This window comes from Lagenorhynchus albirostris, chromosome 1 (assembly GCF_949774975.1).
Source record: "Lagenorhynchus albirostris chromosome 1, mLagAlb1.1, whole genome shotgun sequence".
Lineage (NCBI taxonomy): Eukaryota > Metazoa > Chordata > Mammalia > Artiodactyla > Delphinidae > Lagenorhynchus > Lagenorhynchus albirostris.
The window spans coordinates 40,540,740-40,567,920 of record NC_083095.1 but is presented as its reverse complement, the minus strand read 5'-3'; the positions used below and the strand labels follow the sequence as shown (position 1 = coordinate 40,567,920).

At 34.8% G+C, this 27,181-nt stretch overlaps 1 protein-coding gene across 7 annotated transcripts in view; it reads left to right on the top strand.

Annotated features, from left to right (window-relative positions):
- Positions 1–27,181, top strand: part of MNAT1 (MNAT1 component of CDK activating kinase) — a 223,808-nt gene that overhangs the window by 107,195 nt on the left and 89,432 nt on the right. For 6 of the 7 annotated variants that reach the window (XR_009539149.1, XM_060141867.1, XM_060141870.1 and 3 more), the window contains exon 7: positions 15,062–15,183. Coding sequence is in view for 6 of the 7 variants with exons in the window: in XM_060141867.1 (XP_059997850.1) it covers positions 15,062–15,183 (122 nt within the window). In the remaining variant the exon portion in view is untranslated. Of the gene's footprint in view, positions 1–15,061; positions 15,184–23,533; positions 23,661–27,181 lie in introns of all 7 variants that reach the window. The other variant, XM_060141861.1, reaches the window with a different exon arrangement.

Below are 27,181 nucleotides of genomic sequence, written 5' to 3'. Positions count from 1 at the left end.
AATAGCAAGTGGAGAGACTATAAGACCCATGAGTCCAACCTGTAGAAGTCTTGGGTTTAGAATAAAGAACACCAGAAAATAATGTAACTAAGTAATTAAGTAGATGCAGAGCTTACTTAGAGTTGTGTTTTACCTAGAGTTGTGTTTGGTCATAGAGCGACTATTTCTTTTGCTTTTTTTTTTTTTTTAAATGGTGATCAAAATGGCAGGCAGCCATTGGTTTCAGTATAGAGATTAATTAGTAATCTTTAGAATATGCTTCAGCAAATGCAGCTGACTGTCAGTAGCACCTGTCTCAGCAACTGGTAGAATGTTAGTGCTTTTATTCAGCCAGTAATTTCCAGAAGGGCTTTAAAGCTGTGTTCATTAAAGTCTCCCATACTAATTGCTTTCTTTGTCTTCTAGGGCACTGTTTTACTAAATGTACCTCTCATTTATTTATTTATGTGTATACTTATGTATTTATTTATGAAGGTTATAAAATAAAGTTAGTTTTTTTAATTTTTAAAAAAGAAAACAAATTATGTGATAGTCTGTGTACTCCTGTATTTGTGGAACCATTTTTATCCTCAGTGAACACATAATGTTCTCAGATGAAAAATTTACCAAGATAATGATTTTTTCTGCATTGCTTTTGTAATTCATATCATAAACATAAAACATGTCTGTCAATTATGAAAAATGATCTGTTAAAGTGTAGTAAAATGTGATTTAAAGATTCGGTTATTAAGTCAACTTTCTAGGAAGGTAGCTTACCTCTACATTGCTAGGAATTCTTTCTAGCTGAAGTGGTCTTTCTGGTTCATATTTCAAAATATATTCAATTTTCACAGATTCATAGACAAGCCACAATTTTGTACATTTTTTGAGGAAGATAATATTTTTGCTTGTTATAAAAAGAAGACTGAACTTCTAAGAGAGTTTCTAAGAAGAATGAAGCACATATCTCAGTACAGGTGAAATTTGCATCAATCTAAATGTACTATGGTAAAGTTGGATGTGAATATTTTCAAAAAAGAAATTGAGTTGTATGTTTTAATGGACTAGGGTAACTGTTATTTAGAAAGCACTTATATACTAACATTTTTAAAACAAATGAGCATTTCCTAATTTACGTTTAATAAATATAAATATATATTGCTGAATGCTTCAAAGTAGAATCAGTTCTGGTGGTGTATCCTTTCTATCATCCCTTCACTAGTGCCTAACATCCACTAAATGTTCAGATAAATCAATTTTAATACCATAGTCCTGTAATAAGATAGTGCTTGGTGAATTCTGGCAGTATAGGGCTTAAAACCTGGGTAGGTTACTTGGCCTTGGAGAACATTAGTTTCTTTTCCTATAACATAAACAAAATAATACTTACCTCAACTATATGGATAGGGACTAACATAGTACATGGCATAAAGTAGATGTTCAGTAAATATTTCTGTGTCCTTTGTGTGGAATCCCACTGTTAAGTAATAACATTCTATATCAGCATGACTTTAGTAAAAGACAATTTATGCAAAATTGTAAGGGAATCAAAGAATCCTAAATATTCTATCCTATTCTACCATTTAGAGTCTAGATCTAATTACATGGTGGTTTTGTGAAGGTGGTAGTGGTGATATGTGTTTGGGGAAGGCAGATTAGGATGGTTAAGGTATTCCTAGTATTTGTTGTTTCCTTTTAGGACAGAAGGATAAAGTCAGTATAGTTTGGCTTAGCTGTTTATTTTCTACAGTGGGAATAGCACAATAACTACTCATCTGTAGTTAAATGACCTCAAATTGAATCATATTTGTTATGTAGTTTTTTGGGGGGATGGTTTGGATTAGAGGATTGGAGTGAGTGGGATACTGTGGATCATTATAAAACATTTGCTCATTCATGAAACAAACATTCCTAATATGTACCAAGCACTGTACTAGGCATAGAGGGTTTATATCTAAATAAAATATGATTTCTTGAATTATTCAGTCTCTATTATGGTGTAAAGAAGCTTTCTGCTACCTTTTCACTGAAAAATATTTCTGCGTCAAAATACTACTAATTTTATGTGATATTTTTTGTTTTGCTTATATCATAATAGTAATATTTGTAGAAAACTTTATATAAAGCAATTTTCATATTTTATCATATTCAAAAATTTAGACTTATGTGTAAGTTGTTGTTATTGATGGTTAACTAAAAGTTTACTTAAAGTGCCAAGGTGAGAATTCTTTTTTGGAAACTTTTTGCAATTACTAAAAGTAAATGAGCTAAAATGCTATATGCCTAAAAAGTTTGTAAAATTGCTGGTAAATGCTGTTTTTCTTAAAATTAGTGCAGACTCTTTTAACGAGGTAGATTTTGTCTCACCAGATAGTCTCCTTGATGTTCTTCTTTTCTGATCTTTTTATAGAAACAGTTATGATTTGCTGGACGCTCTGTCCTCTTGGCCACAAATGGTAGTTCAGTAGCAAGACAAGCATCAGAGAAAGAATGTAAAAATAATACTTTTCAACACTGCCTCATTTATCAGTGCTCAAGGAAAAATAAAACCTAGGACAACAAAACCATACAAGATAAACAGAATCTTTTCCTTGGATCCTACTGTTTCTTTAAGCTAATGCCATATCTCCCTATTTTTATTTTATCTTAGAATTTGATGAAAATAATAATCAAGTTTATTCAGTGTTTCTACTTCTCAACTCCCATTCTTTCTTCTATCATTTATATTTTGGCTCCTATTTTCACTACTGCACTGAAGCTGTTCTTGGTATTAAAATTCTTTTCACTTGAAATACTCTTCCTTTCCCTCCATTTCAGCCCCATTCAGCCTTCATAGTCCATCTCAGATATCATTTTTGTCCATGAATTCAATTGAATGAACATTCAAATACCTGTCATGTTCAGCAGAGTCATATCATATGTACATTTAACTTATTTGAATTCAACTAAAGCTGAAAACACCAAACGAGGGAGAAAAATAGCAAAGAATTCCTGTCTTCCCCCAGTAAAAAATGTTTTTGAAACAACAAAGTTGCTAAAAGCAAGACAAGTACTTTATCTGGTTTTCCACAGAACAAACAGTAATCTCTTCTAATGCTGGAGGAAAAACTAGCTGAGTTGGATTTATACAAAGAGATTATAATATGCGCAGAACAATGTACGGTATACTTTATGGGCTATTTAAAGGATTTTTGAGGGGTTATTTTGACCAGTTTTTGCCTTACTCTGACTTTAGAACCGAGTGTAACTCCTGTGCAGGGTGTGACTTCATTGTTATAGCTGTGTTGAACTTAAATCACTCACATCACTTAGGATCCTTCTAGATAACATTTGGATGTCTCTTGGATGTGTTAGGTATAGAACTATTTAAGGCAGCGATGACTAGCTTAGTTCCTTTTCTGTCTTTATTTTTGTATCATGGAGGAAAGAAGTTTGTATACATAATTATAGTCAAAACACATTACATCAGAGGGAGAAAATGTTATTCCTTTTATATTTCATGTTCACCTATAGTTTGGAACCCTGGGCTTTCTGAAAACTAATTACACGTGTCCACAAATATATTGTTGCATTTAGTTTCTACATAAACCATAGTAGTTCTACATCAATACAAAGGAATTCATAGAAATGCTTTTTAAAAAAAAAACGTGCAGGGAATTCCCTGGTAGTCCAATGGTTAGGACTCGGCGCTTTCACTGCTGGGGCCTGGGTTCAATCCCTGGTTGGAGAACTAAGATCCTGCAAGCCACACAGCATGGCCCCAAAAATTAATTAATTAATTAAATTAAAAAATGTGCAGGATTTGGTGGTTATTATATTCAACATACTTTAATGATATTAATCTTTTTCTAAAGATATTATTTCCTAATTTTCCCCTACATTTAACATTTCTGTATATGTTACATTTTATTTTTGAAATTCTTTCTCAAGGAATAGTTTAGATTGGTGTGACAATATGAGTTCTAAAATAGAGTTGATGCATTATTAAAGAACATTTTTCTGTGTGGTAATTTGAACACTAATGGTGTGTGTGGTGGGGAGATTACAAATGAATTTAGTTAACAAAGGCTTAAAGTAATTCCCCTGTAGTGAACAGATTTTGATGATGTTTTCAGGGCCAATTTGATATAGAAACAGTTTCAGAGACTTGGCTTGGCCAAGTGAAGATATAACTTTTTTAGGACTATTTGATTTCTAATGAACAAGAAGTTTAAGCCCTGCTAGATAAAGAAATTCTTCTTTGATGTTTCAAAGCATCTTACATATTCAAATGGAACTGATCGTCAGTAAAGAGCCAGAAAAATATGGTGCTGTTCCTAGTGTATTCAAGATGAATCCTCTTTCATATTCTGGAAAAGTCTGTTTTTTGTTTTTTTTTTTTGAGAAGGAAAAATTGGGGGAAAAATAGGTGATCTAACTATTAGGCATAGTATTTCAAAAATCAGGAGTGCTCATAAAGGCTGATTTGTGGGAATAAGTCAATGTTAGAATGCTTAAAAAAACCAACCCATAATCATTTTTTATTTTAAGTTATATTCTGCTTATTCCAAAACACGCATTCAGAAAGGGAATGGAGTCTGATGATTCTAGTAGAGACTTGGGTATCTGGGAATTAGTGATTGTTTTTTCCACTGGCCGTTTCTTTAGTATATATAGAATCAAGTTATTTTACATTAAATTTGGGGAAAATTATTTTTATTTTCATCATACATTATCAGGTAGTGGTTTATTTCCACTATGGTCATGAAATTGTAGCAGATTGGACCTGGACGAACATCTAGTCCAACCCTTCAGTTTGCCCCTACTCCCTCACTGTTGTTGATGAATATGAAGTTTAGAGAAATAAAATCACCTCAGTTCATTTTAGTTTAGTTTAGAGGCAGTGTTAGCATAAGTATATAGTTACTTCTTACCATGCAGGGTCTTGTCCCTCATTTGTCTTACGCTGTTTACTGTAAATTTTGAAAGAAATTAGAGAAAGCCATTTCTATGGGGGAAAATGAATTGTACTTACCATGAAATTATGTGCTACCAGGAAGTTGTTACCATGCAGCTGTTGCAGTGATGACAGGCTGATGTCACCCTAGAATGACCAGAGCAGCATAGTATAAAAATTGCTCTGCTTGCTCCTAAAATAAATTGAAAACAACTGAATTACCAAAAGAAATTACCCAGAATCAGTAGCTTGACGGCAGTGCCATGTGTATTTTTTTTTAATTTTTTAAAAAATTTTATTTATTTTTTTCATGTGTATTTTTTAAGTATTCTCTATTCCATTAAAAAACTGTGTGAGTACGCACACAAATACAATTTAAAAAATATGTCCACATCCACATACAGATGCATACATGTGCACAAATAGAAAACACATGTACATATGTGCACACACATTTAAATTACTAGGACGTTTACCGACATAGAAACAGTATTTCAAAAATCATTAATTGATTTTCTGAAAGGTCTCCTGTAGATGTTTTCCCTGGAAATAATCAGTAGAATTGTACTGGTTTAATGCTCTGAGACCAGTGAAATATTCTGGTTTCTAATTCCCTTTAGCAATGTGATACTTTCTATAGCATTTGATAATTTTAACATGTGAGAGGATCCAGTTTTTTAAGAACAGTCACCACTATCATTGTTTTGTTGTTTGTTTGTTTTTATTTTGCATTTAGATGATTCACCAAAATAAAAGTAAAAGGAACAATCTCATTGAAAAGTGATCTACTAGAATATAAGCTTGTTGGTAGCAGGGGCTTGTATCTGTTTTGTTCACTGCTGTACTTTTTAGTTTTTGGCTATAGTTAGTGTTCAATATTTGTCTTTTGAATGGTTGTTGATTACAGCAGAATAACCACAATGTTTTGTTGTCTGAAATTTTGTTGAAGTTCTTAAGTGGCTAGAAAGCACATTTCCAGGCTAGGGAAAAAAAACATCTACTGACTTTCTCTAATGAATAAGAAACAGTATTAAAGTGTGGAGAATCTGGAGATGTATTCCTTACGTACTCTCGTAGTACATGTGATTACAAAATTCCAATTGTTTACATGTAGTAAGAGCATTGTAAAATTTATAGAATTTGGAAACCTGACTCTCCATCTTACTGTTTTTCTAATGTTTATACTACTACACCAGATGACTGTTCACATGCCCCTTTGTATTATTCGTTCATTCTACAAAATACCGAGCAGCTCTTTGGTGTCAGGTACTGTGCTGTGAGGCATGGCAGTGAACAACAGGGCCTTGCAGTCTAATGGGGGAGACAGATGTTAACAGATATTTATACACAGAGTTTACCAAGCTTACAGAGTTTATTAGCAAATATAAAAATTAAGAGAGTTCTGAATCTTAAAATTTTGTTAAAGGATTTTCAGAATCATTTAACGCATCACTCTGAATTGCTAGTACTTTATGAATTACAACCTGTTCTGTGGTACTTATCAAAATCATATACTGATTTATTTGGAAGGGTATTTTCATTATTGCTTATTTCTACAACCTGTATATTAATGATTACTAATTAACTTTTCTGTTGCTGTTAAAGTAAGAGTTGTTTTCAGAGTTAACTTTATCTCTTATCAAATGGCTTCCAGAAACCTAGATCATATAATTTTTAATTTGGAATTAAATCCTGCATTTTAGAGTTAGCACAAAAGATAGTTTGTGCTTTTCCTTTACTTGAGGGACACGAATAACGATAATACTTGTGGTGTACTATAGATTATCTAACAGGTAAATCGCAGTAAATTGTAAACTTTTTATAGTAGACTTGAAGCTTGCTGAGTAAGACAAGTTAAAGATATATTTCAAATTATTACTTAAAATTACAGCCATGGGCTTCCCTGGTGGTGCAGTGGTTAAGAATCTGCCTGCCAATGCAGGGGACACGGGTTCAAGCCCTGGTCCAGGAAGATCCCACATGCCACAGAGCAACTAAGCCCATGCGCCACAACTACTGAGCCTGTGCTCTAGAGCCGACAAGCCACAACTACTGAACCCACGTGCCACAGCTACTGAAGCCTGTGCGCCTAGAGCCTGTGCTCCGCAACAAGAGAAGCCACCGCAATGAGAAGCCTGTGCACCTCAACAAAGAGTAGCCCCGCTTGCTGCAACTAGAGAAAGCCTGCGCACAGCAACGAAGACCCAACACAGCCAAAAATAAATAAATTAAAAAAAAATTACAGCCATGTATAACTACCTTTGTCAGCATTTGCATTGTTCTTCAAATGTTTTTATGTTTTTCTATATGGAAATGAGCTGAATTTTGGAAACTCTTTCCACAAATGCTTATATTTTTGACAAGCAAATTATTGATATATAACTTAGGGCTCTAAGGTATACCTTAGAAGAGAAACAGGGGCTCCATTTTGTTACATTCTAGGAGAGTAAAACATTAATTTTACTATTGAATGTAGAGTTTGCCTGCAATTTTCCGCCTGAGTGTAGATATTATCTAAGGTTGCATGATTTGCTGTGGCTCTTCTTGCTACATTTTTACCCTCAACGCCTCATTTATTTATTATTTATATGGCAACTACAACAGAAATTGAAAGGGCGACAGTTTTGTGTTATGGTTTTGAAAGTCAGCAAAATGTAGTTGAATTACTTAATGTGGGTGTTATTCAGGACTCATTACTAGGATCTCACTCCTTATACATTTGTCTCCCTCAAATTTTATTTTTTCTTGTGACTTTGCCCAGCATTTTGTTGATGATAATAGCAAAGTTTCTCTTGGGTTTATTTTATATTTTTAGCTGCTTTTACTGAATATTTCTACTTGGATATTTCATATATAGTCAGCAATGTTGATTTGATTTGAACCATCATCTTAAACTCTTTATTTTGTAAACAGCTTTATTGAGGTATAGTTTACTTACTATAAAAAATAACTCATTTTAAATGTATGATTTGGTGATTTTTGTACCTCTGTGTAGTCACTTTGCATTCACACTTCTAGCCCCTAGTGATTATTAATGTACTTTCTGTCTGTAGTTTTACCTTTTCTGGACATTACTTATAAATGGAATCAAACAATATGTAGTCTTTTGCCTAGCTTCTTTTTTTTAGCATAAAATTGTTGAAGTTAATATGTTGTAGCATGTATCAATATTTTATTCCTTTTTGTTGCTAAATAGTATTCAGCATATAAATATTAACTGAATGAATTCATATGCATATTGTATGAATATACTTCATTTTGCTTATCCATTCACCAGTTGATGGACATTTAGATTGTTTCTACTGTTTGGCTACCATGAGTAATGCTGCTGTTCTTATAAAAGTTTTTGGTCGTGTGTTTTCATTTCTTTTGGGTAGATACCTTTGAGTGGAATTACTAAGTCATATAGTAAATTTATTTGTAAATTTAAGAAAAACTGCCAAACTAATTTCAAAGTGGTCGCACCCTTGTACACTCCCACCAGCAACGTTTAAGGGTTGTAATTTCTCTCTGCATCCTCAGTGACACTTTGATTATGGCCGTTGTAGTGAGTGTGAAGTAGTACTTCATTGTAGTTTTAATTTGCATTTTTCTAAAGGTTAATGGTGTTGAGCATCATTTCATGTGCTTATTAGTCCTATGTGTATCTTCTTTGGTGAAATGTCTATTAAAGTCTTTGCCCATTTTTAAATTGCAGTTTTTGTTTTTTTTAAAGAATTATTCAGCTATAAGAGTCCTTTGTATATATTCTGGATACAGATTCTGTATAAGGCATGTAATTTGCAAGTATTTTCTCCCAGTCTGTGTTCTATCTTTTTTTAAAAAAATCTTCTCTCCTCAATCTTTCTCTTTCCCAATTACCCTGTTTCTGTTAGTCTTCAGCTCTGTCTGGTTTTCACATTTTAGTATTCAACTCAGCTATTCCAGATTGCTACCAAGTCTTGCAGTTTTAATTATAATCTTTTTTTTTTCCTCTTCCTCTCAGTCACTACTCAAATCTTCAAACCTAATTAAAGTAGCTACAAACCTGACCTACTTGATTCTAGGCTCTTCTTTCTTTAGCACTATTGTATTTTCTCGGCTGTAAATGCTTAGCTAATTTCTTTTCAGACTAACAAAGATTCCATGATATATTTTTAAACTATTTGTAATGAAAAATTTCAAAAAGAGCAAAGTAGAAAAATCATACAATGAATATTCATATGCCTAATGTCTAGATTCAGTAATCTTTTATTTGCTTCATATATATGTATCTTTTTCTGAACCATTTTCAAGTAAATTGCAGTTACTGTGAAATTTTACCTTTAAATTCTTTAACCTGCATCTCCCTCTGACCTGCCCTGATGTAGGACATTCTTATATGTAACCATAATGCCATAATCACACAAAACAAAATTAATAAAAATTCTCTAATGTAATCTTATACCCAGTCCACATTCAGATTTCATCAGTTGTCCCCCAAATGTCTCATGACTGTTTTCTCCTTTCCTAAATTGTTACTGAGCTAATGACTCTTGTTATATTTATTAAACCTCTTAATTCTTTTAAAATCTAGAACAGCTCATATCTCATGCTACATTTCTTGCTTTTCTTTCTCTTGCCGCTGACTTATTGAAGAGACCAAGCCAGTTGTCATATAGTATGGTTTTTAATTTTTCCCCTATGGTGTTGTTCAGTATGGTCCCTAGTATATTTTTATTATCTTTTTTATGGTTATAAAAATTATACCCATTTTGGCCAATTAGAAAATACTGCATAAAGATAAAAATATAAATCATAATCTCATCACCTAGAGATTACTACAGTTAACATTTTGGTGCTTTTATTATAGCTTTTTTCTTATGCAGATTTAAAAAATAGTTTAGATCATCCTTATTATATACTTACTAGTTTATTAATTTCTCTTTGAACATAATTTTAAATGGCATACATTCTGTTACAATCGAACTCATGTTTACTTAATTTTCCCAATATTGCTGAACATTTATGTTCCTTTTGGTTTTTCAGTTATAAACTGTGATGGTCAGTCTTTTGAATAAAGATTTGATTAGTATATTTCTGTTTTTTCTTATAAATTCTTACAAGTAGAATTATTGGGTTAAGCTATATGAGTACTTTAAATGTTTACTAAATTGTTTTTCATAAAGAAAGCAATTCCATTATTTGCTCTCCTATCGGCAGTGTATGAGAACATCTTTCTCCACACTCTCTTGTCATATTGGGCATCATTCTTTCATTTTATCCTTTATTTGGTAATTTGATGGAGGTTTGTTTCGACATTGTTTTGAATGGTCTGATTTTTTACCATATGAGTTCAAATTAGTCTTGGAATATTTTCTGGCTGTAATGTAAGCTGTGCCATGCTGATTCAGTCTCTTTCGGCCCCCACTTCCCCATATATCCATTCTCTGCCCCTGTTATTTCATATAGTCTCAAGACACACATACTGCTCTAGTGATATTGTTGTCTTCTTTATTGCCTTGCTTTTGTAGACTTTGTCTGCCCTCTGAGGTCTTGCACAAGTTGCACTGTTTCAGTTTTCCACCTTTCATTGATTTTTCCTCTCTTGATTTTTTATAGCCCTCTTCAATCTATACTATATCATTTGGTGCCAAGTCAAATTTAGTTCAGGTGTTGAATATCCCTATTGCATCATACAGTGTGACTTCTTTAATCTGAATCCTTCTTTTCCTGATAATTTAGAATAATATCACACTTACTGTTTTGTGTAGAAATATCACTTTCGTTTTCATTTTGCATCCAGAAACTTTTAAACACCGTTTTGCCTCCAGTCACTTAAAAACCCCTAACATTTTCCTCATAGGACTTCTTGTTGAGATAGCTGGTCTCTTGGTGATTTTTTTTTTTTAAATCTTAATTATGTCAGTGATTTGTACTGTAAGTTCTTCCTCAGCTTTAGATTTGAGAAACTTGGCATCTATCTCACACCAGTTTTTTGGGGAAAAGATTGGATATTAGAAGACTAGGTTGTGTATCATTTATGAACTTTATTTTCTCATTCTCATGATAAATAGAATTACCACTGAGTAATGTTTATTTCTCTCTAAATGCTATAATAAAAAAATTTGTCTTTTTGAACCTATGGCATTTTGACCATATCTAAATTATTAGAATTTGTATAGAAATCTAGGACTTACTTATTAATATCAGACTTTTAAATTGAGCAACTGTGATTATATTGTCTAAAAATAGGATATTGATAGGCAGTGTGGTATGGTAGAGCCCACACTGGACAGGAATTAGGAGATAAGACTCTAACTATGTGACCTTAGGAGAAATTTATATTTTAGGGGTCTTAGTTTCTTTATCCATAAAATAAGGAAGTTAGGGGAAAAGAACACAGGCTTTAGAATCTGACACCCTTGGCTTTTAATCCTCAATCCGCCATTACCTACAGTGTGACCTTGCTAAGTCACATATCTAAGCCCCTGTTCCTCATTTGTAAAGTAGGGATGATAGTATTTATCTCATAAAACTATTGTGAATACTAAAGAAATAATGCATTAAATGCCTTTAGACCAGTGCCTGAGTAAATAATGTTAGCTATTATTATTGTATGATCTTTTATGTACCCACAAACTTGCAGACAATACTTTGGATTATATGACATCATAACTTTTTTTTTTTGCTGTATGTGGGCCTCTCACTGTTGTGGCCTCTCCCGTTGCGGAGCTCAGGCTCCGGACGCGCAGGCTCAACGGCCATGGCTCATGGGCCTGGCTGCTCAGAGGCATGTGGGATCTTCCTGGACCGGGGCACGAACCCGTGTCCCCTGCATCGGCAGGCGGACTCTCAACCACTGCGCCACCAGGGGAGCCTGACATCATAACTTTTAACTTGGGCATCATTGTTGCTATTTAGGGAATGATTACTTTTAATGTGTTCATTCCCACATTAATGACTTAAGAGAGCCTGTCTTTTTTTTGAATATTATCTTCCTTGGAAAATATTCCAGCTCTTGGAATTATCCATTTTGTATCATCTTTCCTGGGTCTTGCTTTCCAATTTGTAATGTGAAAATGGAGTAATCAAAGTAATCTGCATTACTGTGTTATGGGATAACTAATATAATAGGTGTCCTTTTAAAATTCTTACAGTTTCCTTTATCTTCTTTTTTTTTTTAACCTAAAAATGTGACAGTAATACTGGACTTTTTGTATAATGTGACAGGAGAATATAGTACTTAGTAACTTATGAAGAAGACACTTTGAAACAGGGATGTCAAAATGCCACTCAGAATGTCCTGCTTAGGCAGGCCCCTTCTTAACCTGTGTAATACTCTGTATTCAGATTCATTGTTCAGAAATTGGATTACTGAGAGGTAGTACAAGATTTAGCTTGACAGTTTCAAGTTTATTTAGAAAGGCTCTGAAACATATGGAGGTTAAGGGTTAAAATAATGTTAATGGAGTTTTCCATATACCTCACTTTATTTCGTTTTTGATATGTATTATTTCAGCCAGGTAAATGAGCAAATCAGAATATCTAAAACCATTTTAATTTTTAAAATTTTTTTTAAAGACACATTTTTCATTTTCACCAAGAATTTTTATTATTTCAAAAAATTTTTATTTATTTTATTTTTGGCTGCGTTGGGTCTTCTTTGCTGCACACGGGCTTTCGCTAGTTGCGGCGAGTGGGGGCTACTCTTTGTTGAGGTGCGTGGGCTTCTCATTGTGGAGGCTTCTCTTGTTGCGGAGCATGGGCTCTAGGCGGGTGGGCTTCATCTAGTTGTGGCGTGTGGGCTTAGTAGTTGTGGCTCGCAGGCTCTAGAGCACAGGTTCAGTAGTTGTGGTGCACGGGCTTAGTTGTTCTGTGGCATGTGGGATCTTCCCAGACCAGGGCTCGAACCCGTGTCCCCTGCACTGGCAGGCAGATTCCTAATCACTGTGCCATCAGGGAAGTCCTGAAACCCATTTTAAAAAATTGTGGTAAAATATATATTACATAAACGTTACCATTTTAACTATTTTGAAGTATGTTCACAGTGTACATCCATCACCACCATCCATCTCCAGGATTTTTTTTATCTTCTCCAATTAAAACTCTGTACTCATTTAAATAGTAGTGCCTCATTCCCTGCCTCCCCACACCCTCTGGCAGTCATCATTCTGCTTTCTGTCTTTATGAATTCGACTACTCTAAGAACCTCATATAATTGGAATCATACAATATTTATCCTTTTGTGACTGGCTTATTTCATTCACTTAGCATAATGTCTCCAAGATGCATCCATGTTTTAGCATGTATCAGATTTCTTTCCTTTTTTGAGACTGAATAATAGTCCATTGTGTGAATACCCTATTCACTATCCATTGATGGACACAAGGTTACTTTTACCTTTTGGCTATTGTGAGTAATGCTGCTATGAGTAGGGGTGTACAAATATCTGTTCAAGTTCCTCCTTTCACTACTTTTGGGTATATACCCAGAAGTGGAGTTGTTGGCTTATATGGTAATTTTATATTTAATCTTTTAATCTTGTGAGGAATTGCTGTCTGTTTTCCCTAGTAGCTGCACCATTTTACATTCCCATCAGCAATGGACATGAGTTCCAATTTCTCCACATCCTTGCCAACACTTGTTATTTTATGTGTTTTTTTGTTTTGGATAATAGCCATCCTAAATAGTTGTGGGTGTTAAGTGCTACAGTTGGGCCCTCTGTATTTGTGGGTTCCACATCCATGGCTTCAAGCAGCCATGAAATTCAGTCTGGGTTTGGTTGAATTCATGGATGCAGAACCCAGGCATGAGGAATCTGGGGATAGGGAAGTCTGACTGTGCTAGTATGCCATTTTCTATAAAGGACTTCTGCATACATGATTTTGGTATCCCTGGGGCAACGTGGAACCAGACCCCTCAGGGATACTGAGGGGCAATTTTATATCCTCATGGTTTTGATTTGCATTTCCCTAATGACTAGTGATGTTAAACATCTTTTTTGGTGCTTGTTGGCCATTTGTACATCTCTGGAGAAATGTCTGTTCAAGTCCTTTGCCCGAGTTTGCTGAAGGAGTTTTGAGGTCACAGTGTCAGAGAAGCTATTAATATGATGGTAAACTAGCTAGGATAATGCTACATGGTATTAAACTTGTTGAAGAGAAGAACCATGAGTCATATGCAAACATCCTCAGTGGTCGTTCCTCACCACCTCAGTTGCACTGTATCACTTTTAATTCATGGTTTTTACCTTTTTTTTCTTTAAATAAAAGAGAACAAATGTTTTATGTATCCAACTTAGTAATTTAAGTAATGGAAACTAAGGGAGGTAACAAGAGGAATAAATTATAAACCAGAAACATTGGAATTAATAACTGTAAGAACTAGTTTTTATTAAAAAGTTAGGACATAGAGAAGCTGGTGAGAACTATACCAAGAAAAATAACAGAATTAGAGTTAGAATCAGAAAACATGGACTATATAAAAAAATACGAATTTTTCAAAATTAGAATTATGTGCTCAGGTTACAATAAATATATAAATCTCAGTGTAATGGTGCTATGTGGCTGAGTGGTATTTTATTTTGTATATTTTCCATCAAGTATGATCTTTTTATTTTATTTATCCAGTAGTTCTTTTCAGAAAAATACATGGATATTCCATTCAACTTAATTTTTAGCATAATATTCCTCATTTTGTGTGTGTGTGTGTGTGTAAGTAGACATCAGATACACATATTTGTTAAGTAAGTTTAATTCCATTGTAAAGACTTAAGAGAATAGATATTTATGTGGCAAAACTTTGCAGAGAATAATTTCATTAGTGTCCTTCCTTAACTAAAGCTTTCAACAAAACACAGGTTACCAAAACTGTCACAGTTGTATAATAAAAATAGAAAAATGTGAGAATAGACTATGCTTATATGTTTCCTGAATTCTACCATTGACATTTAACAGCTATACTCTTTAAGGCTAAATTTTAATTTAATGATGGATTTAGGTTTCTTCCTTTAAATCATGTGTCACTGACTATGTGTTAATTATATAATACAGGTTTCAGTAATGTAATGAATAATGGGTAATATTTTTAATGTGAGGAATTTAGCTCATCTTTAAAATGACTGCAAATAAGTATTAATATGAAAATAATATTAAAAAGTATTATTTTCATTCATTTTTCTAACAGGGTCAACATATTACATTACCACCCATTCAGAAGCTTGAAGAAGCTCTATATGAATATCAACCACTGCAAATAGAGACTTGTGGGCCACAAGTTCCTGAGCTTGAAATGCTAGGAAGACTTGGGTAAGTGTTCAGAAGAACTTCTCATTGAGGAACTGATGTTTAGGACTTGGTTGTTGCCATTTTTAACTTATACTTTAGCATTCTTAGATTTTGAGTTTACAGAACTTTACTCTTTTGTAAGAAATGAATGGTGCTTAATACTAAGTTAATCTGTTATTTTTCCTACGGTCCTATTAGGTCTTTTGAGATTGAGACTGGATTGTATTAGTTCCCTTTTAAGGATGTCATTGGCAGCCAGCCATACTGAAGTAGCTGTTCATTTTCGGCTCACTGTGTATTTTTTTTAGAAATAGGGGCTTAATTTAGTCAGCAGTAAGCCAGTGAAAATAGAGTTGAACTCCTTGCCATGAAAAAGAGTAGATTTACTCAATGTCTGTTCTGTATAGTGAAATTATATTTATGAGAAATGAGCTACAAAATATATTTTGTCAAAGGGTATGATGTAGAGCTGGCTCAGTGGCTCAAAACCTGTAATATATGCATCCATTTTGGAAATGAACTTGGGATTATGGCTTTTGTGAGTGATGGAGATGATCACATTCTGTCTTAGGGGAACAAATGGGTATTTGTGTACTTATGGAAAGTATAGATATAAACTTTGTTGGATGGAGTAAATCATATCTTGATCTGGTGTCTCAATCTAAACTACTGAATGAAAACATAATCTAGAAACAGTTGTTTCTTAACAAAATAAAATAGCACAAAGAGTATAATGTGGATCAGGAAACTTACACAAGCCTATTAGATAGCCTCATCCACCAGAGGGCAGACAGCAGAAGCAAGAAGAACTACAATCCTGCAGCCTGTGGAACAAAAACCACATTCACAGAAAGATAGACAAGATGAAAAGACAGAGGGCTATGTACCAGATGAAGGAACAAGATAAAATCCCAGAAAAACAACTAAATGAAGTGGAGATAGGCAACCTTCCAGAAAAAGAAGTCAGAATAATGATAGTGAAGATGATCCAGGACCTCGGAAAAAGAATGGAGGCAAAGATCGAGAAGATGCAAGAAATGTTTAACAAAGACCTAGAATAATTAAAGAACAAACAAACAGAGATGAACAATACAATAACTGAAATGAAAACTACACTAGAATGAATCAAAGCAGAATAACTGAGGCAGAAGAATGGATAAGTGACCTGGAAGACAGAATGGTGGAATTCACTGCTGTGGAACAGAATAAAGAAAAAAGAATGAAAAGAAATGAAGACAGCCTAAGAGACCTCTGGGACAACATTAAACGCACCAACATTCGCATTATAGGGGTCACAGAAGGAGATGAGAGAGAGAAAGGACCCGAGAAAATATTTGAAGAGATTATAGTCGAAAACTTCCCTAACATGGGAAAGGAAATAGCCACCCAAGTCCAGGAAGTGCAGCGAGTCCCATACAGGATAAATCCAAGGAGAAACACGCCGAGACACATAGTAATCAAATTGGCAAAAATTAAAGACAAAGAAAAATTATTGAAAGCAGCAAGGGAAAAATGACAAATAACATACAAGGGAACTCCCATAAGGTTAACAGCTGATTTCTCAGCAGAAACTCCACAAGCCAGAAGGGAGTGGCATGATATACTTAAAGTGATGAAAGGGAAGAACCTACAACCAAGATTACTCAACCCGGTAAGGATCTCATTCAGATTCGATGGAGAAATCAAAAGCTTTACAGACAAGCAAAAGCTAAGAGAATTCAGCACCACCAAACCAACTCTACAACAAATTCTAAAGGAACTTCCCTAAGTGGAAAACACAAGAGAAAAAAAGGACCTACAAAAACAAACCCAAAACAATGAAGAAAATGGTCATAGGAGCATACATATCAATAATTACCTTAAACGTGAATGGATTAAATGCTCCAACCAAAAGACACAGGCTTGCTGAATGGATAGAAAAACAAGACCCATATATATATATGCTGTCTACAAGAGACCCACTTCAGACCTAGGGACACACACAGACTGAAAGTGAAAGGATGGAAAAAGATATTCCATGCAAATGGAAATCAAAAGAAAGCTGGAGTAGCAATACTCATATCAGATATAATAGACTTTAAAATAAAGAATGTTACAAAAGACAAGGAAGGACACTACATAATGATCAAGGGATCAATCCAAGAAGAAGATATAACAATTATAAATATATATGCACCCAACATAGGAGCACCTCAATACATGAGGCAACCGCTAACAGCTATAAAAGAGGAAATCGACAGTAACACAATAATAGTGAGAGACTTTAACACCTCACTTACACCAATGGACAGATCATCCAAAATAAAAATAAATAAGGAAACAGAAGCTTTAAATGACACAATAGACCATATAGATTTAATTGATATTTACCGAAAACCATCGAAAACCAGCAGATTACAGTTTCTTCTCAAATGCACACAGAACATTCTCCAGGAGAGATCACATCTTGGGTCACAAATCAAGCCTCAGTAAATTTGAGGAAATTGAAATCATATCAAGCATCTTTTCTGACCACAATGCTATGAGATTAGAAATGAATTACAGGGAAAAAAATGTAAAAAACACAAACACATGGAGGCTGAACAATACATTACTAAATAACCAACTGATCACTGAAGAAATCAAAGAGGAATTCAAAAAATACCTAGAGACAAATGACAATAAAAACATGACGATCCAAAACCTATGGGATGCAGCAAAAGCAGTTCTAAGAGGGAAGCTTATAGCTATACAAGCCTACCTCAAGAAGCAAGAAAAATCTGAAACAATCTAACCTTACACCTAAAGGAACTAGAGAAAGAAGAACAACAAAACCCAAAGTTAGCAGAAGGAAAGAAATCATAAAGATCAGAGCAGAAGTAAATGAAATAGAAACAAATAATAGCAATGATCAATAAAACTAAAAGCTGGTTCTTTGAGAAGATAAACAAAATTGATAAACCATTAGCCAGACTCATCAAGGAAAAGAGGGAGAGCACTCAATTCAATAAAATTAGAAATGAAAAAGGAGAAGTTACAACAGACACCGCAGAAATACAAAGCATCCTAAGAGACTACTGCAAGCAACTCTATGCCAACAAAATGGACAACCTGGAAGAAATGGACAAATTCTTAGAAAGGAATAACCTTCCAAGACTGAGCCAGGAAGAAATAGAAAATATGAACAGACCAATCACAAGTAATGAAATTGAAACTGATGAAAAATTTTCCAACAAACAAAAGTCCAGGACCAGATGGCTTCAAAGGTGAATTCTATCAAACATTTAGAGAAGAGCTAACACCTGTCCTCTCAAACTCTTCCAAAAATTGCAGAGGAAGGAATACTCCCAAAGTCATTCTATGAGGCCACCGTCACCGTGATACCAAAACCAGACAAAGATACTACAAAAAAAGAAAATTACAAACCAGTGTCACTTATGAATATAGATGCAACAATCCTCAACAAAATACTAGCAAACAGAATCCAACAACACATTAAAAGGATCATATACCATGATCAAGTGGGATTTATCCCAGGGATGCAAAGATTCTTCAATATACGCAAATCAATCAATGTGATACGCCATATTAACAAATTGAAGAATGAAAACCATATGATCATCTCAATAGATGCAGAAAAAGCTTTTGACAAAATTCAACACCCATTTATGATAAAGACTCTTCAGAAAGTGGGCATATAGGGAACCTACCTCAACATAATAAAGGCCGTATACAACAAACATCATTCTCAATGGTGAAAAACTGAAAGCATTTCCTCTAAGATCAGGAACGAGACAAGGATGTCCACTCTCATCACTGTTATTCAACATAGTTTTGGAAGTCCTAGCCACAGCAGTCAGAGAGGAAAAAGAAATTAAAGGAATACAAATTGGAAAAGAAGTAAAACTGTCACTGTTTGCAGATGACATGACACTATACATAGGGAATCCTAAAGATGCCACCGGAAAACTACTAGAGCTAATCAATGAATTTGGTAAAGTTGCAGGTACAAAATTAATGCACAGAAATCTCTTGCATTCCTCTACACTAATAATGAAAAATCTGAAAGAGAAATTAAGGAAACACTCCCATTTACCATTGCAACAAAATAATAGAATACCTAGGGATAAACCTACCTAGGGAGACAAAAGACCTATATGCAGAAAACTATAAGACACTGCTGAAAGAAATTAAAGATGATACCAACAGATGGAGAGATATACCATGTTCTTGGATTGGAAGAATCAATATTGTGAAAATGACTATACTACCCAAAGCAATCTACAGGTTCAATGCAATCCCTATCAAATTACCCATGGCATTTTTTAATGGAACTAGAACAAAAAAATCTTAACATTCGTATGGAGACACAAAAGACCCCGAATAGCTAAAGCGGTCTTGAGGGAAAAAAATGGAGCTGGAGGAATCAGACTCCCTGACTTCAGACTATACTACAAAGCTACCGTAATCAAGACAGTATGGTACTGGCACAAAAACAGAAACAGATCAATGGAACAAGTTAGAAAGCCCAGAGATCAACCCACGCCTCTATGATCAACTAATCTATGACAAAGGAGGCAAGGATATACAATGGAGAAAAGACAGTCTCTTCAGTAAGTGGTACTGGGAAAACTGGACAGCTCCATGTAAAAGAATGAAATTAGAACACTCCCTAACACCATACACAAAAGTAAACTCAAAATGGATTCGAGATCTAAATATATGGCCGGACACTAAAAAACTCTTAGAGGAAAACATAGGAAGAACACTCTTCGACATAAATCACAGCAAGATCTTTTTTGATCCATCTCCTAGAGTAATGGAAATAAAAACAAAAATAAACAAATTGGACCTAATGAAACTTCAAAGCTTTTGCACAGCAAAGGAAACCATAAACAAGACGAAAAGACAACCCTCAGAATGGGAGAAAATATTTGCAAATGAATCAACAGAGAAAGGATTAATCTCCAAAATATATAAACAGCTCATGTAGCTCAATATTAAAGAAAGAAACAACCTAATCCAAAAATGGGCAGAAGACCTAAATAGACATTTCTCCAAAGAAGACATACAGATGGCCAAGAAGCACATGAATAGCTGTTCAACATCACTAATTGTTAGAGAATTGTAAATCAAAAGTACAATGATGTATCAAACAACAAATGCTGGGGAGGGTGTGGAGAAAGGGAACCCTCTTGCACTGTTGGTGTGAATGTAAATTGTTCTCCACTATGGAGAACAGTATGGAGGTTCCTTAAAAAACTAAAAATAGAATTACCTTATGATCCAGCAATCCCACTACTGGGCATATATCCAGAGAAAACCATAATTCAAGAAGACATATGCACCCCAGTATTCATTGCAGCACTGTTTACAATAGCTAGGTCATGGAGGCAACATCGACAGACGAATGGATAAAGAAGCTGTGGTACATATGTACTATGGAATATTACTCAGCCATAAAAGGACCGAAATTGAGTCATTTGTTGAGCTATTGATGGATCTAGAGACTGTCATACGGAGTGAAGTAAGTCAGAAAGAGAAAAACAAATATCGTATATTAACACATGTATGTGGAACCTAGAAAAATGGTACAGATGAACCGGTTTGCAGGACAGAAGTTGAGACACAGACGTAGAAAACATACGTATGCACAACAAGGGGGAAAGCCACGGTGGGGTGGGATGATGGTGTGCTGAATTGGGCGATTGGGATTGACGTGTATAAAATTGATGACTAAGAAGAACCTGCTGTATAAAAAAATAAATAAAATAAAATTTAAAAATTTTTTTAAAAAGACTAAAAAAAAATACAATGTGAAAAGAAAGTAATGGATACAGTGAAACCAAGTAATAAAAAAGTAATTTAAAAAAAGGCCCCAATAGCAAAAATAAGGTAGGTGAAACAGATAATAAACGCTACAGGCATCTTCAAAACCCAAACTGCAATCTTGAACATAAAGTGTAGTATTTTACATATGAATGTGGAGGCTCCAGGTTCAAAATACTGTGAAAATTAGAGATAATTCACTTATCTGCTCTTTGGTAGATCTTAAGATTTTCTGTAGTTTTGTATTCTCTTAAAAGTCCTGCAGCCTCCAAGCATGAAGCCGTGGGGAAGTGAAAAAAAACCTAAAACCCCTTTTGAGTTTTAGATAACAAATATATCAAATAATTGGCCTGGATGTTAAAATTGAAGCTTGAAAAGACAGACAATATTGGGTTTTATGTAAAAAGGTATAAGTGATATAGACATTGATTTCTTATTTCTTACTGGGTTAGCAGGGGCCAGAATTCTGTATCTTTCAAATAAATTTGTTACAATCTTTACTTTTAATATTAGTGAGGACAGAGTGTTGAAAGTACTCCTCTGTTACAGTTGGTTTTTCTAATAATTTTGTCATTAAAATTACATTTGAGGGCTTTCCTGGTGGCACAGTGGTTAAGAATCCACCTGCCAATGCAGGGGACACAGGTTCGAGCCCTGATCCGGGAAGATCCCATGGAGCAACTAAGTCTGTGCACCACAACTACTGAGTTTGTGCTCTAGAGTCTGCGAGCCACAACTACTGAAGCCCGTGCGCCCAGAGCCCATGCTGCTCCATAGCAAGAGAAGCCACCGCAGTGAAAGCCTGTGCACTGCAATGAAGAGTAGCCCCCACTTGCCACAACTAGAGAAAGCCCACTCACAGCAACGAAGACCCAACACAGCCAAAAATAAAGAAATAAAATAAATAAATTTGTTTAAAAAATTACATTTGAAAGGTTATGGAAATGGCCATGAATAATAAGAACACAAAAATAAACTGTACAACTGTTAGTACAAAGGATAGGAAGAGGGAAAAACTTGGCTGTTGTACTGTTCCTACACTATGCATGAAGAGGTATAATAGTATTTGGAGATATTTAGTATAAATCCTAGAGCAACAACTAAAAATGTAAAACAAAGAGGGACAGACAGTAAGCAAGTAACAGAGTAAATAATGAGATCCTTAAAAATACTCCATTAGTGAAAAGAAGGGCAGGGAAAGGGAGGCAAAAAATGAAGAAATGGTATAATTAGGAAAGAAATAGCATGGTGGTAGATTTAATGTTAACTATATCAGTAATTACATTGTTCTAAACAAGCACTATCCAATAAAGCTTTCTGAAATGGGAATTCTATGTCTGTGCTGTTCAGTATAGTAGCCACCAGTTGCATGCTTCTCCTGAGCATTTGAATATGCCTAGTGTAACTGAAGAATTGTATATTAAATTTTATTCAGTTTAATTTAAATAACCACATATGGTTAGTGGCTTCCATGTTTGACAGAACAGGTCTAAATACTCCAAATAATAGGCAGAAATTGCCAGATTGGATTAAAAAAGCAAGATTTTACTGTATATTTTCTATAATAACGTGACATTATATATGAAGATATAGTTTCTCTGAGCTTTAAAAGTTTCTCTGAAATCTTGGGACTATAATTTGTTTTTATTTTGTAAATAACTCAGCCAGTATCTTTTCACAGATTTCTTCTGCCCCATTTTCTCTATGTTTTCATTCTGAGACTCTGATTTCACATAGGTAAGACCTTCTGATGTTGTTTTACAGTTCTTCGATGCTCTATTTTGTGTTTTTCAATCTTGAGTTTTGTGTTTCATAAGTTTGGATGATTCTTCTTGTCCTTTCCTTACAGTTCACTTATTCTTCTTTTATGTCCCTTTTGCTGATAAGCTCATCAAAGGAACTCTTTCTGATATTGCAGTTGTCATTTCTAGCATTTCCATTTCACTCCTTTTTGTAATTTCCATCTTTTTGTTGAAATTCCCTCTCAATTTTCACATATTATCCACTTTTTCCACTAGATCCTTCAGCTTAGTAATCATGTTATTTTCAGGTGCCTCTTTGATTGTTCTAACATCTCTGGGTCTGATTCTATTGACTATTTTATACCTTAATAGTAGATTTGTTTTTCCTGCTTTCTTGTGTTTATTGTAATTTTCTTTGAATATTGTACAACAGAACAGTAGAGACTGAGATAAATAATATTTATGGCCAGCAATATTTATGTCCCTTTTTCTGTTAGGCCATTAGTGTAAGGAGTTGAGTATCAAGTCTGTAGTTTGATCTCAGTTTGGTTGTTGTTGCTCTATCACAGGCTTCAGATTCTTCCAGCCAGGACCTGTTCCCACTTTGTACCTAGTATGAGGCCTGGAGTGCTGGAGGGTTTTTCTTAGTCTTCTTGCTCCACCCTCAGCTTTCAGCAGACTCTGCAAGCTTGAGCCAGAAAGGGGTTCTCTCTCTCAGTGTCCCTCCTCAGCGATAGGCTCCTCTTGCTTTTTACTTGGAATGAGTCTTGTGGCAGGAGCAAGGGGGTTTCTTAGTTGTCCTGTTCTGATTTTTGTTTCAGGAGGTCTGTGTGCCAGAGCTTCAGAGTGGTGCTTTCTCAGTGTACCTTTCTCTTCCCCAGAGGCAAACAACTTCTGTCTCCCATTTCAGGATGCAGTTGAGTTTGCTATCCTCTCCCAACCCCACAGGTGAGCTCTGCCTTGTGATGGTGGGGATGGGAAGTCTTGGGTATAAGACAGTTTCCTGCCCTTCTTTCAACCTCTGCTTCGCATCATTATGTTAGTTTAGGTAAGAGTGGGTTTCCTGCCTTTCCTCAGTGATTGAAGGCTTTATTCTGTGTCAGTACAGGGTTGGGGAGGGTGGCAGTAGGTTTTTTACTCCTCCTCTAGTGGCACCCAACCTTTGCCCTACCCCAGCAGCTGAGTCTTGGCTGTTTTTTTAATAGTTCATTTCCTTGTGCATGTTCAATTTTTGCTGATTTTTACTTGGTCTACTCAATGGAATATCCTCCTCATCTTCCTCTTTTAATCTGCTGTGGTGGTGGTGCTGCTGTATATTTGTATGTTAATATTTAGCTAACTCTGTTAGAAGTCTCTGTAAAATAGAGTAGCTTGATTGACTGTTTTCTTTTTTTCTTGTTTTGAGTAAAATTTTAAAATTGAATAAGCTTTGGCAACACTTTTGATTGTTTGGAGCCCTTTTTGTTTTACTTCTGTCTTTACTATTGTGGTTTGAATTTTAAAATGTAGGGTAGGGCTTCCCTGGTGGCACAGTGGTTAAGAATCCACCTGCCAGTGCAGGAGACACGGGTTTGAGCCCTGGTCCGGAAGATCCCACATGCCGTGGAATAACTAAGTCCGTGTGCCACAGCTACTGAGCCTGTGCTCTAGAGCCCGCAAGCCACAACTACTGAGCCTGTGTGCCACAGCTACTGAGCCCGCAAGCCACAACTACTGAAGCCCGTGCACCTAGAGCCCGTGCTCCGCAACGAGAAGCCACTGCGATGAGAAGCCTGCGCACTGCAACGAAGAGTAGCCCCCGCTTGCCGCAACTAGAGAAGGCCCATGCACAGCAATGAAGACCCAATGCAGCCAAAAATAAATAAATAAGTAAATAAGTAAGTAAGTAAATTTATAAAAAAAAAATGTAGGGTAAGCACAATTTACATAAGGTATAACTATAGTGTTTGTACTTTTCCCAAGTTTTTCATATCTAAAATCTTATTTGATCCTAAATAAAGGATGCTGGATCATGGTTTTATTTTGTTTAGTTTTAGTGGTTGGGGGGCTTTCATTAATTATTGACTATTTAAAATATAGTTAGTTCCAGAATTCTAGAAGTATACTTTTGTCTCAACAAAGACTGTACAATATATTCTGTATCCACAACATTTAAGAAGACAAATTGTTCTGATTATGAGTTTGTATGTATTTCAAGCAATGGACCTTGATTATAAGTTTCGTTTAGCTTCTGTGGCTAAGTAGGGGAAGAATTTCTAGGTCATCCATAGTGATGTCAGAATTGCTAAAGAAACATTGACTTCTTCTTGATGTAGAAGTATCTACCAAAATAGAATGTGTCTCACACCTTCCTTCTCATCAGCCTTGTATCTTAAGAAAGGGATTGAATTCTTTTTTTCAAATAATATTTTATTTATTTGTTTATTTTGTTGCCTGGGTCTTAGTTGCGGTAGGTGGGCTCCCCAGCTGTGGCATGTGAACTCCTAGTTGCGGCGTGCATGTGGGATCCAGTTCCCTGACCAGGGATTGAACCTGGGCCCCCTGCATTGGGAGTGCAGAGTCTTAACCACTGTGCCATAAGGGAAGTTCTGTAAGGGATTGAATTCTACACAGACAGTTTCTTTTTGGGAGCCAGGATGAATTAGCTCAGGTGGTCTCTTTGGTGACATGTTATGACTTCATACTTAAACATTTGCCAAAATAAATCCTAAATAGATTTCTTACTTTACTAGTTCATTTTCTTTTCTTGAATTATTATTTGAAGCTATATTGCTTTCTTCCTTTTTAGAAATTATTTTAGATTTAAAAATGCATTTTTACATAATCTAATTTTCAGAAACATTTAGAAAGAAACTGAAGAAGTTACTCTGTGAAGTGACTTTTCAAAGAATAATTTGGTATCTACAAAGGTGCTACTCTTAAGGTACAGGAATATAAACTTTAGTTGACTTAAGGTATAGTAGTTACACATCTGTTCTAAGGGTTGTCCATATTTTTGTTAGAAGATTACATCTAATAAGCCCCAGTTAATCTTTTTACAACGGGCTCTCCCCCTTCCCATAAAACTCTAGCTTCTACTCCTCTCTCTTTTCTTTTCCTGTTACAACAAATTTTCCATTTTGTGTTATTTTATCCTACAGAGGAAACAAGTTCAGTTTCTCTAGAGGCAAATAGAGAATACATTACCTTATTTCCATTTTCTTATATTTGCTTTGAAATGTGTATGAAATGAAGAAGTTAAGAATACTACACTTTGTAGCTTCACTTTAGTTGGTGCAAAACTATGAATGCAGGCACTTTCAAAATAATTTTAATTATATATTTTTGGGAGTATGTGGCATAAGGTCTTAGGAGGCATTGTGTCTCCAAAGAACTACTTTTTTGTCCTCATGTATAACTTAGATAAAGGACAAAATCAGAAGTACATTGCCATGAGATTTTAGGTGATTTTTACTGGAATCTTTTCTAAAGTTAGTTAAACTTTAGAAGCAGATGACGAATAAATGAGAATTTCTCATTCAGGAGGGTATTATGAATATATAATTATAGTTCGAATTGCACTGGCAGTACTTTTCTGGTTTGCTCAAGGATATATGTAAACATGTTTTATTAACTCTGTGCCAGTGGGAGCAAGCATTGGGAAAACTTAACTGCTAATTGAAATTCCCCAGACTGCAGCTTTAGTGGTTAGTTTAGTAAAGTCTCATTGATTGGCACTGTGAGAGTGTCTTTTTAATAACCAACTGGCTTTCTAGTTAATATTTTACTACTTCCCACCCAAAGAAAAGTATTTCCCTTAACTAATATAAATTACAAGGATTATCAATTTTATTAATCAATTTCAAATTATTTAGTCAAATATCACTACTGTTTTAAAAATATGTGATTTATTTAATATGAACTTTTCATTCATGAACCTATTCCAGAAATAAGGAACAACTGTTATAAGCTATAATCTTTAAGATGTATATTTTTCACTTTTACTTATTTGTGAATTTAAATGAAACCATTTGCTACCAGATTTCTGTAGAATAAAATTTTAATCTTCATTTCTGTAGAACATTTTTGTATGTTTCTTTGTGGTAGAGTGTCGTAGCCAAGTGCACACATTCATTTCTGTCTCTCCTGTTAACATAACTGATGTAAGTCCTGTGCTATCAACTATGAGAGCTTTAAAAAATAGACTTAACCTGTGATAGTTTACTATCTAGAGTCCTTCCTAACCAGTTGATAAGATTATTTAGCTATTATTATGAAATCACTTGTGAAAAAAATTGTGGTTGTAATAATAGTAGAACCTGATGATAATTAGAAGGTTTCTTATTTGATCTTCATCAGTACCTATCAGTTTTGTTTTCTTGTGTGGCTGTAGACTACACTGATAAAAATCAAATTGCTGAACAGAAGTAACTGACCTGTTACGAATCCATTACTGTTATTGGCAAAACAATTAAAATGTTCATTCTTGA